General features: G+C 40.5%; 2 protein-coding genes across 3 annotated transcripts in view; one reads left to right on the top strand and one right to left on the bottom strand.

The window, feature by feature from the left end:
* Positions 1-1,547, bottom strand: part of Gen1 (GEN1 structure-specific endonuclease) — a 30,842-nt gene extending 29,295 nt beyond the window's left edge. The window contains exon 1 of the mRNA XM_048439713.3: positions 1,149-1,547. The gene's annotated coding sequence lies outside the window, so the exon portion shown is untranslated. The remainder of the gene's footprint in view (positions 1-1,148) is intronic.
* A 169-nt stretch (positions 1,548-1,716) lies between these two features.
* Positions 1,717-12,780, top strand: part of Smc6 (structural maintenance of chromosomes 6) — a 61,254-nt gene continuing 50,190 nt past the window's right edge. Inside the window, exons 1-3 of one of the 2 annotated variants that reach the window (XM_085690856.2) lie at positions 1,717-1,886; positions 7,211-7,353; positions 10,592-10,709. In XM_085690856.2, the coding sequence (XP_085546982.1) occupies positions 7,216-7,353; positions 10,592-10,709 (256 nt within the window). In that variant the 5' untranslated portion in view covers positions 1,717-1,886; positions 7,211-7,215. Of the gene's footprint in view, positions 1,887-4,005; positions 4,213-7,210; positions 7,354-10,591; positions 10,710-12,780 lie in introns of those variants that run through there. The other variant, XM_048439711.3, reaches the window with a different exon arrangement.

Raw genomic sequence — 12,780 nt, 5'->3', positions numbered from 1 at the left:
ATCTTCTTCAAGTTAAAACAAAAACAGATCCTTTGAAGTAGCCATATGGCGCCCATAAATCCATTCATGCTCCTAAAGCTTCCTTAAAAGCTATTAAGTTTCTACTGGTTAATTATAAAACTGAACGAGGTGAGAAAAACACAGACTCTTGCTAATTCCACTAATGAATCAAATGTAAAGAACATAAAAAGAAGTCAATAGCTTGATTTATGCAAAACCACATTTTATTAAGGCAGACTTTCTGCTCTGTCAAAGTTTAAAGAAGAGACAGGAAATAGTTAAATTTCCAAATCCACATTTAGTCAATTGTATTTTCATATAGGGAAGACTGACAAACAGTATAAACTTCCATCGCGCAGCGTTGTAGCTGTATGGGATTTACCACATAACTTCACCAACTCGGGCTGTTTTAAATTCCTTTCAGTTATTCTCTCATACGAATTCAAAGTTTGAGACCCATATTTAATTTACCTATTTGTATTTACTAGGAATGTGCCTAGGTACTGGAGTTACGATAATAATCAGGTTCCGGATTTAACTATCTTGTAGGGTGAGGCTGTAAAGGGAAAAAAACCCCAGCATTTTAATAGGATAATAGTCCCGCCTGCCTGAGGCTGTGTTTCTCATTAGTTACGGGGATTGGGTCCCACATTTTAGTCTACTTTGACTATGTCAAACTTTTCACTAATCCATTCTAAAGGACGCAATGTATGATTCTTTTTTGAAGTGAATAGTGGTTTTGAACGAAGAAATTTACTTTTATTACCGGAGATCCGAGGTTGTACACCGAGGTTGGGGTGACAGTGAACGCCATTTCCCCCGCCCCCCGACATAGCAGGGCAAGCTGAAACAAGGTTTCTTGGTTAGGTCGGCAAACTGAAGAAGTTGTGTAAAGACAGGATGGATGGCTAACCTCGGTTCGAGCAGTCAACGGAGAAGACCCAAGAACCACTTTAACTGCTATTTATTTCAGGCGATGCCCACCTACACTAGGGTGGAGAGGGTGGGAGGAGAGAGGGCCACACACACACACACAACCCTGGCAGAAAACTGTTTCCCAAATGCAACCTTAACGCCGAGCGGGGTGTGAGCGGGCATCGGGGAAGGCCACCCAGATGGTGTGGGGGTGTCCTCGGGGAAGGACTTACCCAGACAGCCCCTCCTCGAGGCCGCGGAAGGTACACTCCTGTCATTTACCAATCTGGCCCGGAGTCTAACAACTACCGCCGCCCTCAAGTTTCCGATGCCCTTAAACCGAAGGTTAAACAAAAAAGAAAAAAAAAAAGAAAGAAAAAAGAAAAGTCCAAAGCGGCCTTCCCAAGCACTAAGCGTTGGGCCACGATTTCGAATCCAGCGCCCTGGCCATTAGTCCCGCCCCTTCCGGGAAACGGTCCGTTTCCTCCCAGACCCACTTCTCCCTCCCTCGCTCGCGGTTTCGCTTTCCCCTCGCTTCTTGTGGTCGACCCCACGGACGCATGCGTAGACCTGTTGCCAGGGCGCCCCGGAGATCTTCCCACCCGCCTCCCCCACGGTCAGGAGCCGCCGCAGAGGGGAGCGTGCCTCTCCGCTTCCTCCTCTCCCTCCCCCGCCCTCCGCCTCCCGCCCGCAGAGCGCACTTCCGCTTCTCTCTCTCAAACCCGAGCACCGCCAGAGGCCAGGAGCGCGCAGGCGCGGGCGGAGTCCGGGGGCGGGGAGGGGCGGGGCGCAGGCGCGGACCGTCCCGCGGCGGGCGCCTGGCTGCGGGGCTCCCGCCTGCTTTCGGGGCGACTTCGCCCTGCTTTGGCGGGCGGGCGTGAGGTGGCCGAGGTCGGACGCTTTTGGGGTGGCCTTCGCGTCGTGACACCCTCGCCGACTACCTTCCCCCGAGCGACCACGACTTGTTGGAGGTAGAGTGAGGGCGCGCTCTTCTTCTGCCCGATGCCCCGCAGCCCCCGTGCTTCGGCGGGCCGCCCTCTGCCCCTCCTGGGAAGCTGCGGGTGCCGAGGGGTCGGGCCTGCGTGCTGGCCGCGGGGACCTTCACGCTCCCGGCGGGGTACGCGGCTCTCCGCATCGGAGAAACTTGGCTGTGGGCGCCGGCCCGCCCTCGCGCGTCCCCAGGCGGCCCGGGCGTTGGCGGGCCGCCGCAGAGGTCGGGGCCGGGGCTGAGGCCGTCGTCGGAGCTGGGTACTCCATGCGCAGGCACCTGGAGTGGGGGGTGGGGGGCGGACACGGCTGGAAATGCCGCTGAAATCTGAATTTGCCGTTAAATCCGCTTTCCCATGAACACCTTTCGGATAACCAGGCGAGGGTACATCGTCGTGTTGGAAAGGTTTGGATGGCGTTTCATGCCCCTCATTACTGTAGAATTGGAGGGAAATCCCGATTGGCAACTCTAGAAATCAGGACTGGGAATAGAGGAAGGACTCTAGGAGAGTAGGACTCCTGGTTCCTAGAAAGAGCGGCTAATTGGCGTTTAAAGCCCGAAGACAAAACTTGTTACAGATTATAGTTAATGAGTAGACAGGAGACCACGCTTGCATTTTAAAAGCAAGCTGTTCTGAGCTGTCTATTCCAAGTTAGAAAAGTACATATTTCCTGACTCTTAGGAGGAGACTGGAGTCGTTGAAAATGTATACTAGAATCTTCCGTGGCCAGCAGCTGGTTTTAGGGGTGGTGAGGGTGATGAGCTGTTAGGACTTCCCCTTTGGACTCAGCCAGTTAGTATGATTCTTTCTTAATGTTGAAATTTACATTCGTTTTTCTTTTCCTGGGAGCTGGGGAATGTAGTGCTGATGATGGCTTGCTTGCCTAGCAAGTACAGAACCCCGAGTTCTGTCCCCACCAGCACACAAAACTCTGGTGCAGGCCTGTAATCCTAACATCCAGGAGATGGGGGCAGGAGCATCCGAAGGCCCTAAGCTACCTAGCAAGCTTGAAGCCAGCTTGGGTTACACGAGGCCATGTCTCAAAGAAAAGTTCGTTTTCTGAGCTGGGGTTGGTGGTTCAGGACTGTAATCTCAGTTCTTAGTAGGAGCTGAGGTAAGACAGAGTTAGAGGAATGTTTGGGCTAAGTAGTGAGTTCCATCATAGCTCAGACTGCAATGGAAGACTGTCCAAAATAAGAAATCATTTTCTTAGTGTGTGTAGTAAGTGTAGAGACTACTTACAATCGCTTAAAACATGTTTTTGATCCACACGAGGCAGGTAGTAAGACTTTTTGAAGAGTAATTCCACCTCTTTACCTCTCAGTTCCAAATCAGAGGATTCCTGAGAGATTAACGAAGTGTAAAGTGTTCAGTATTGAGCTCAACAAGAAGCCGGTATAAAACAGCATGTTGAGTGTTAGCGGAAGGCAAGTGTTAGTCCCCAAAGGTTTATTTTATTAAGTGCCAAAACTAGAATTTTATGCAAAAATTGCCTTAATTTTAATTGTTAGGACAGTCAATCAGGATGTAGTAGGCAGTCTAGGAGTATCGTTCAGTGATAGATTGCTACTTTAACATGTAGAGAGCCTGGATCCAATCTTCAGTGACCCCCCCCCCACCCCAAAGTAATTGACTTACTTTCAAGAAATAATAAATAGCTAAAAAGTTTACTGTAATTTTATGTGCATTATATTTGAAATACTTTAAGAATTTTTATTACTTATGTGTATGGGTGTTGCATGTATGTCTGTGCACTACATACTTGCGTGGTGCCCACCAAGGTGTAGATCCCTAGGATTCAGGTTAGAGACAGAAATAGGCTTCCATGTGGGTGCTGGGAATCAGACTGAGTTCGCAGGAAGAACAGTCAGTGTTCTTAACCTGAGCCACCTTTCCAGCCCGTTTTACATACTTAAATGTCACACTAGTAGTTTCCGGCACCTAATGGTCCGGTGTGATCAGTTGTACTGTGTCTGTGTGTTTAAATTTATGAGTTAGTTTAGTTATGTTCGTTCCCACTCTGCATAATTTCGTTGGTCACTGAATTCAAACTACTTACTGTAATTTTCTTTTCTCCACTTCTAGATTGATTTCTATGGCAGAGTCTATCCTTGGAATCCTCTAAACTCAAGTGTTTGCAAACAAAATAAACTTATTATCCTTTTCTCTTGACAAATATACTGTCAGTTTATGATGATCGATAGCATTAAGTGAGAAAATGAAACTGAAGCCAGCCCAAAGGAACATTTAGAGGAACACTTTAGGATAAAATTCTTCTTTCTAGGTTTTCCAGGAGGCACACAAGAAGGTAACACGTTTTCAGTCACTTAGTGTGAATCAAGTGTTGGTTAAACTCAATTGTTTATACCAGTAGGAACCAGGACATAAGCCCTTTCACCTTTCTTGGAGAAACCTGGATGTGGATCTGCTCTGCTAGCAGCTGTCTGTATCTAGTTACTAAGTTGACGCTACATGAGTTGAAATCTACATTTGCCTCTCAGTTTCCCATGTTGCAAAGTAAAGGCATCATTTTTATAAAAAGGAGATCAAGGATACAGTTTAATCCAGAGCTAACCATAGGCTACTCAACTAATGTTAATTCTACGCCCTTGGACTTTTACCTAGTCTTTTTAACTGTTTGGTTTCACCACCACCTCTTCATTCCTGACCTGCCTTGAGTTTTTGCTTAGAATTTTATTAGAAACTGTCTACTTTGGCATTATTCTTAGTTTATCCCAGATTATGGTTGCTTCAACTCAAATTTGAGTGTTCAGATCATATTACCTGGAATGCTGAAAGTAGAGGCCTTCCCAGTTTCTGCTGGTCTTCAATTTCTTGGTGTTTTGGCTTAACAAAATGTTTTACTGTATTATCTAGTTAACCTCATTTGATTTTGTAATATATTCTAAACACTGCTCAGTTAATTCAGTACATTGAGGTTGTTTAATATAGAATCGACATGTTTTTAGATCAGAAGAGTATAATTAGAGAAGTGGTAAACGCGGTTTAGAGCAGATACCTGAATCAATCACTTCTGCCTCAAAGTGGCAGTTTTATATTTACTTAAAATTAGTTCTAATAGTTACTGAATTAAATAAATCTAATTGTGTTATGGTGGATACTACTGTTAATCTTTACTTTGGATTAATGGGAAGTATGAGTTATAAAAATTAAAGCTTAAGAGTCAAAATTTTATAATCCTGCTAAAAATTGTAGGATATTAAAATTTCAAATGTATCTAAATGCTTCCTTGAGACCTTAGTTACTGATTTTTCTTGTTTGCTTGCTTTTTTTATTTTTTATTTTGGGGGGGATGCTCTTCTTTGTTCGTGCTTTAAAGTTTTACTTATAAAAGAAGAGGTGATACTATTCTTTAGGTCTCTCTCTCTCTCTCTCTCTCTCTCTCTCTCTCTCTCTCTCTCTCTCTCTCTCTCCTGTGGCACACCTATAATCCCAGCATTCCAGTTCTGGACAGCCTGGGCTATATAGGTAGGTCTTGTCTTAAATACAGACACAAACAAACCAAACAACAGATATTTAGATAATTGTAGTTAAGTAAGTAAAATAAACTATACTGCTTTCAGTATGCTCAAGATCTTATATCTGTTGTGTCTTTTATCTTGTTAGTAATAATGGTTTTACTATTGCCTATATCTCACACTCAGGACATTTCATATATGTGTTTTGAAAGTCTGTCATCTTTAAATCTCAAAGTGCTTCCTTTTTAAAAGTTAGGAGGATCCTTCTGTGTCTCTCAGATGCAAGTTACCTTGGAAACCTAGCAGACTGCAAATCCCAGGCTATACCCAGCAAATAAAAAGCAGCCTCATTTTGAAGTATTTGAATGTAGTATCTTTTATGTAATGTAGACTCTGATGCCCATTGTAAATTCGTCACAGTTAGCCTGGCATACCTACCTCACCCCAGTTATACTTGTCAAATTGCTTTCTAATGATGAAGTACTAAAGGCAGCCAAGCTACTTCTTAGTGCTTTCTGTCAGATTGTGTCTATTAGTCAGGAATAAAAACAATGCTTCTCTCTGCTAGTAATTTATAAGTTATCACTAAGTCATTGAAAGGAGTAGAGAGTGGATGAGACAGAAAGTGTTGCTGGGAATAATGGCCTGGTGGTGTTAGAGGACTTTAAATTAGCCACAAGTTAAAATGAACATACATTGATTCTTGTGACTAAGTAATTTGGAAAAAAGATGTTTGGTTTTGAAGTTTTGACTTGTATAAGAGTTTTGAGATATTTTTTGAACTATTTGCAGAGAAAGATGATAATATGATACAGTTGTAATTAATGATAATATTCCTGGGAAAAGTATTAGTTTAGGTTAAATGTCCTTTAGATGCTAATACATCTTTTATTAAAGATTATTGATGTCAGAGTGGCACAGAATCCAAATCCTTTAGTAACATGATTAACCATTTCTCAAATTGTATAAAACTGCTTTTGTGTCACCTGAAATCTTCCTAAGGTTCTTACTTGCATGCTGTGACACGGAGCCGGATGTTGGGGGTATCCGTGCAGTTCCCAGGGTACTGACATGGAGCCGGGGATTGGGAATATCTGTGCAGTTCCCAGGTACACAGACACTGCCTTCTGATCTTTGGGCTGTATTCTGAACATCACGTCTATAAGTCATCTTATGGTCCTCATGTCCTCACTGCTCTAACTTTATTATATAGTTCATGACTTTAGCAAGGGTAGTGTCTACTGTATTTTTAAGTACTTGGTTTTGACAATTGAAATTGATTATCTAGGGAGCAGGGAAACTACTAGAGTGAGATATTGCTGCTTCAAAATGTGTTCCTTTGGGAAATAATCTAAAAGTCAAGTTTTATTTGATTAATACTACTTTGTAAGTTATAATGTGAATGTGATAATAATTTCAGAAGGGACTGTGTTCTCTCTACTAATAGGAAAGTAGAAGATAGTCTTTTCCCAGTAAAGTATTTTTCCTTTTCGTGGGTTTGAGAAGAAATACTCAGCTAGGCTCTTACTGATTTGTAGCCATGAAAAGTTATGAGATGAAAATCACCCAATATGTATGATCCAGGTGATGGTGGTTTTGTTTCTTTAAGACACTGTAAATTACTTTCTTACATGTCTGGAAATTAGAGGTCTAGCTTAGGTCTTAAGGGACTAACAGCATCAGTGGGGTTGCATTTCTTTTTGGAGGTTCTAGGGAAATTTTTTTCCTTAAAGGAGTTTTGTGTAATTTCCTTTATTCAGTGTTTATTGAATAGTCTTTATATGTCATTCTTAGCTTATGTTATTGTTACTATAAATATTTGTGCAGATCTGATGGCCAAAAGAAAGGAAGAAAATTTCTGTTCTCCTGAAAATGCTAAAAGGCCAAGACAAGAAGAACTGGAAGATTTTGATAAAGATGGAGATGAGGACGAATGTACAATTTCTTTCACTAATGGGACCTCTACTTTGGTAAGCACAGAATTGCAAAATAATGTGTTCCAATTGGCTGATTTCTCATGGACATTTTATGTATCATAATTTCATGATATTTTTAGTCCATTCATAATTTGTAGTCAGGAGAAAGTAGAAGAGTTTTAGAGAGTTGGGTAAAAATAGCTTCTGATTTTGAAGTTTATGTTAATAATTAGAAAATTTTGTTGTAGGAGGAGCAGGCCGCCCGGCTAGCTTAACCCCCGAAATAATCACACAGAAATCTGTATTAATTAAATTACTGCTTGGCCCATAAGCTCTAGCCTCTTATTGGCTAACTCTCACATCTTGATTCAACCCATTTCTAATAATCTGTATGTCACCACGAGATCATGGCTCACCAGGAAAGATTTAGCATATCTGACCTGGCAGCTTCATGGCGGCTCGGCTCCATCTGCTGCTTTCTTCCTCCCAGAACACAGTTCTGTCTTCTCCGCCTAGCTAAGTTCTGCCCTATCAGGCCAAGCAGTTTCTTTATTGATTAACCAATGAAAGCAACACAAATACGGAAAGACCTCCTACACCAAGATAGAACTGTGAAGGACAATCATATTTCCTTACTCTTTTAAAGCTCACAGGGTGTCAGGTCAGTAATCATGGCCTGTACTCTATCCACGACACTGGCAGTTCATGTCTTCTCATTTCCTACTGGCCTTACTACAGGTTTGTCAATTTTATTTAAAGATTTAGTTATTTGTCCCATTATTTTCTGTCCTTTTGCATTTGTGTTGCTTTTATTGGTTAATAAAGAAACTGCCTTGGCCTTTTGATAGGGCAGACTTAGATAGGTGGAGTAGACAGAACAGAATGCTGGGAAGAAGGGCAATGTGGCAGATGCCATGAATCTCCTGGAGCTGGTTAGACTCATGCGGGTAAGCCACAGTCAAGTGGTGATACACGCTAATGGAGATGGGTTAAACTAATATGTGAGAGTTAGCCAGTAAGAGGCTAGAAATAATGGGCTAGGCAGTAATTTAATAAATACAATTTCTGTGTGGTTATTTTGGGGGTTAAGCTAGCTGGGCGGTGGGACGCAGCCTGCGCCTCTTACTACAAAATTTAAAGAAAATAATGGGGCAAATAACTAAATCTTTAAATAAAATTGACAAACCTGTAGTAAGACCAGTAGGAAAACGAGAAGACATGAACTACCAGTGTCGTGGATAGAGTACAGGCCATGATTACTGACCTGACACCCTGTGAGCTTCAAAAGAGTAAGGAAATATGATTGTCCTTCACAGTTCCATCTGAGCTATTACTGCATACTCATCAGAATGATAAAGTATAAAATAGTGGTATTATCAGATGGCAAGAATGCATTGAATCATTTAAACATTGTGGGAATGTTAAATTGTTACCACACTATGGAATGTTTGTTTTTGAGGAAAACAATATAAAATTGCAATATAATCTAACATTTGTTCCCAAGAAATGAAGATTTATTTTAGTACAAAACATAGTATATTTTTAGTAGCTTTATTCACAAAAAGTTAAATTCAGACTAAGTCCACATGTGATGTGGTGACCATGCTGTGACATCCATTCCATGAAAAACTGCTTAGTTGTGGCAGAGCCAACAGCAGACAATTGAGCCGAGCGAAAAAACCAGCTCCAAAAGGTGATATTTTGTATGAGTCTATTTATTTGACATTCTTAAACAACATTTACAGAGATAAAGATTAGTGTGCAAGTGGCTGAAGTTGGTTGAAAGGAAAGGGTTGTGATTGTGATTATGGTCTTTTACAACATACAGGATTGCATGTGAGGGAAACACAGTGTTTCGAGACTGTCAGTGTCTTGCCTGAGAAACCATGCTTTATTAAAATGTTTCCATTGACAGAAACTGGGTGAAGAGTACATAAGGTCTCATTTCTTAATAATTGCTTGTGACTCTTCAGTTACCATAAAGAAAAATATTTTTAGAAATGCATGAACCAGAATACCTGGTAATCCACTTGTGCAATGATGCAAATATTTTCTGCTTTTTAGTGATGTAGATGGCTAGAATTGAGATGGAGTTTCTAAATAACCTATTAAAATTGTTCATCCCATTAAAGTGGTCTCTGAAACGTTAGGACTAACAATCTGGTTGGTTTATTCTGGTACTTAGTATCTGTGGAGTACAGGTGAGTGCTATAGGCCAAATATTGATTAAACCATTTAATAATCTTAATCCTGACATTTATTTATAATATGAGAGTATTTTCTGCTTTACATATTTGGGAATTCTACTCCCCCCCTTCCCTGAGACAGGGTGTTTTTGTGTAGCTCTAGCTGTTCTGGAACTCACTCTGTAGACCAGGCTGGCCTCAAACTTACAGAGATCGACTCCTCTGCCTCCTCAGTGCTGGGATTAAAGTTGTGTGCTTTTGGCAGGACTTTTGTTGTTGGTAGACTGACTTGAATAGAAGATTTCTGAAGAAATAGTATATCATGTAAACTTTACACTTTTATTAACTTAAAACCAGCTTAGCTGGTTTTTGGTGGCACATGCCTTTGATCTCAGCACTCGGGAGGCAGAAACAGGTAGTTCTGAGTTCAAGTCCAGCCTGGTCTACTGAGCAAGATCCAGGATAGCCAAGGCTACTTCACAAAGAAATGCTGATTTGAAAACCCAACATAGCAAAGGCACAGGTGCTAGAGGAGGGGATATTAGAGGGGTTAGGGGGTGGGATACACTACCACACCTGGTTTGGAAATCCTATATTCTTATTTTTGTTTTTGTAGATAGAGTCTCTCTGTGTGTTCTGGCTATCCTGGAACTCATAGACCAGGCTGACTTTGAACTCACTGAGATCTGCCTTCCTCTGCTTCCTAACTGCTGGAATTAAAGGTGTGTGCCACCACTGCTGGGCAAATCATATATTCTTTATACATTGCTAAAAATCACTCAGGTCTTTTAAGTGCCTGAAACAGAATGTCAGAAGAAAAGCATCTGTACAATGTACTTTCAATTCTTTGTTGTGAAAATGAAATGCCAAGTCACAGAATGAATTCCACAGTCAAACTTTGGGACCTTGAGTAGATAGTTTGTAGAATTAGTGGTAACCTAAAGAAAATTCCATTTCATTTAATGATGGTCATTAAAGTTATTGTTGCTCACCTGATATAACTTTTGACTGATAAATACTACTGTGCTCTTAGATAGTTGGGTATTAGTAATGAGTGGATTCGAGAGAGTGATTTTTTTTTTCTCCCACATTTTCTTTGTTAATAGACTGCAGCAGAAGTTGGAATAATTGAGAGTATTCAGCTAAGAAACTTCATGTGCCATTCAATGCTTGGACCTTTTAAATTTGGTTCTAATGTCAACTTCGTTGTTGGCAATAATGGAAGTAAGTGACTTTGCCGTCTTTATCTTCTACTTTGTGGTGAGAATGAATGAGGTTTTGAAATAGGTGACTATTAATGCTGATAAATATTTGGTCTAAACTTTGTGGCTTCCCTGTATTTATTCAGTTTACACTTCAAGAAAATACTGAATTATTTTTAGATAATGTTATTTAAGGTAGGTATAAACATTTCCTCCGTTTTCTGTTATTTTTAGATTTATTTATTTGTATGTGTATTAATTTTTGCCTGCCTGCATGTATGTATGTGGACCATATGCATGCATTGCCCTCAGAGGTCTGAGGATGGCTTTGAACCCCCTGGAACTGAAGTTACAGATGGTGTGAGCCAGGTCCTATCCAAGAGCAGCAGGACTCTTAACCACTATGCCATCTCTTTCTTCCTTCCATATATACATACCTCATTCCTCTCTCCATCCATTTTCTATGATAGACTTTCAGTTATTTTGCTCAGGCTCACCTCAAACTACTTGACCCACGGAGCTTTCTATCTCAGTAGAAAGGCACCTTAGCAGCTTGGTGTAAACACTAGATAAGACACAGATGAAGTGCCTTAAATCCAGACAGTGGAAGTGACTATCCATTGTTGATATCAGTGGTTTTTATGAGGAGGTTGTGTTTTTGCTGGTACTTGGATAAAACTTAAAGATTCCTTAAGATTTGTTTGGCAAGAAGCTGAGATGTTCTAGGCACGATGGATCATTCTCAAATATTCAGAGGATAGAAAATGTGTATGGAGAATGGGGCTTAACCTCATGTATCATCTAGTACATGCGGGAAAGAGCAGAACATGACAGAGAGTTATATTGTGCGTAGTATTGTTGAGCATCTTAAAGGCTTGATAAAGATTTTAGAACTTCACTCAGTTGACCTTGGACATTCAGTTTAAAATTTTTGAGTGATGAGTTGACATGGGCAAGATTGTTGTGACAGACTGGCTACACTGTGACGGTTGACATGGGCAAGATTGTTGTGACAGACTGGCTACACTGTGATGATTGACATGGGCAAGATTGTTGTGATGGACTGGCTACACTGTGACGGTTGACATGGGCAAGATTGTTGTGACGGACTGGCTACACTGTGACAGCTGATGGTGCACAAGCCCTGTCAGGGTTGACAGAGATAGTGGCAGTACTAGGAAAGGAAATAGGTATGTGTGGTGCCATAGTCCCTTTCTTTACTATTGCTGCTTCTGTCATTGAGTGAAGAAGGAAGACATTTCAGTAGGAGAGTGTGAATGAAGAAGAGGATCATTATTACAGGAAGGTCGCAGAGTACGAGAAGAAAGAACCATGAATTCTCAAGTTGTGTCTTTTTAAAAATTTGAGTGGTTTCTTTCATAAAACTTAATAAAGGACATTTAGCATTATACCTGGTAGTAAAGAAAAAAGAATAAGAACTTGAAAGGCATTCTAGGAACTAAAGGAAGATAACCATTAATTTCTGTAGGCTTAATAATTTGGTGGTATGCTATAGAAGATAACGAGCTGTTGTTAATTGATGGGTGGCGGATGAGATTCAGGAAATGGTTGCTGTGTCTGTGTTGTTGAGATTTTCAAAGTTGAGTTTTGAATGTTTTATATCTTTTAGAATAAAAATTACATTTCAAAAAATTAAACATAAAAGAGATAGGAAATGAATTTGAAAATTAAGGGTCAAAATACTAAAATTTAAAAATACTAAATTAAGAATATTAAATTAGAAATATGTGATTTTTCTAATTTTTTCCATTTAATGTGTTCGATGAATACATGTGCTGGTTCCAGGATGCATCTTTACTGTAAAGAGACAACATCTCTTCCCATGTTGGGTTCTTACATTTGAAAGCTATTTAAAGTTTCTGTGCCTAGAAATTTATGATGAAAGGAGTAGCCATAATTAAATTAAAATGTAATGACAAATTATGTAAATTAATTACATATGTAAATATAATTGAAAGTTTTTTTTTTTAAAGATTTATTTATTATGTATACAGTATTCTGTCTGCATGTATTCCTACATGCCAGAAGAGGGCACCGGATCTTATTACAGATGGTTTTGAGCCACTGTGTGG

This window comes from Myodes glareolus, chromosome 6 (genome assembly GCF_982192425.1).
Source record: "Myodes glareolus chromosome 6, mMyoGla1.1, whole genome shotgun sequence".
In the NCBI taxonomy this organism is placed as follows: Eukaryota; Metazoa; Chordata; class Mammalia; order Rodentia; family Cricetidae; genus Myodes; species Myodes glareolus.
The sequence above is the reverse complement of the archived record's forward strand: the minus strand, read 5'-3'. Positions and strand labels throughout refer to the sequence as shown.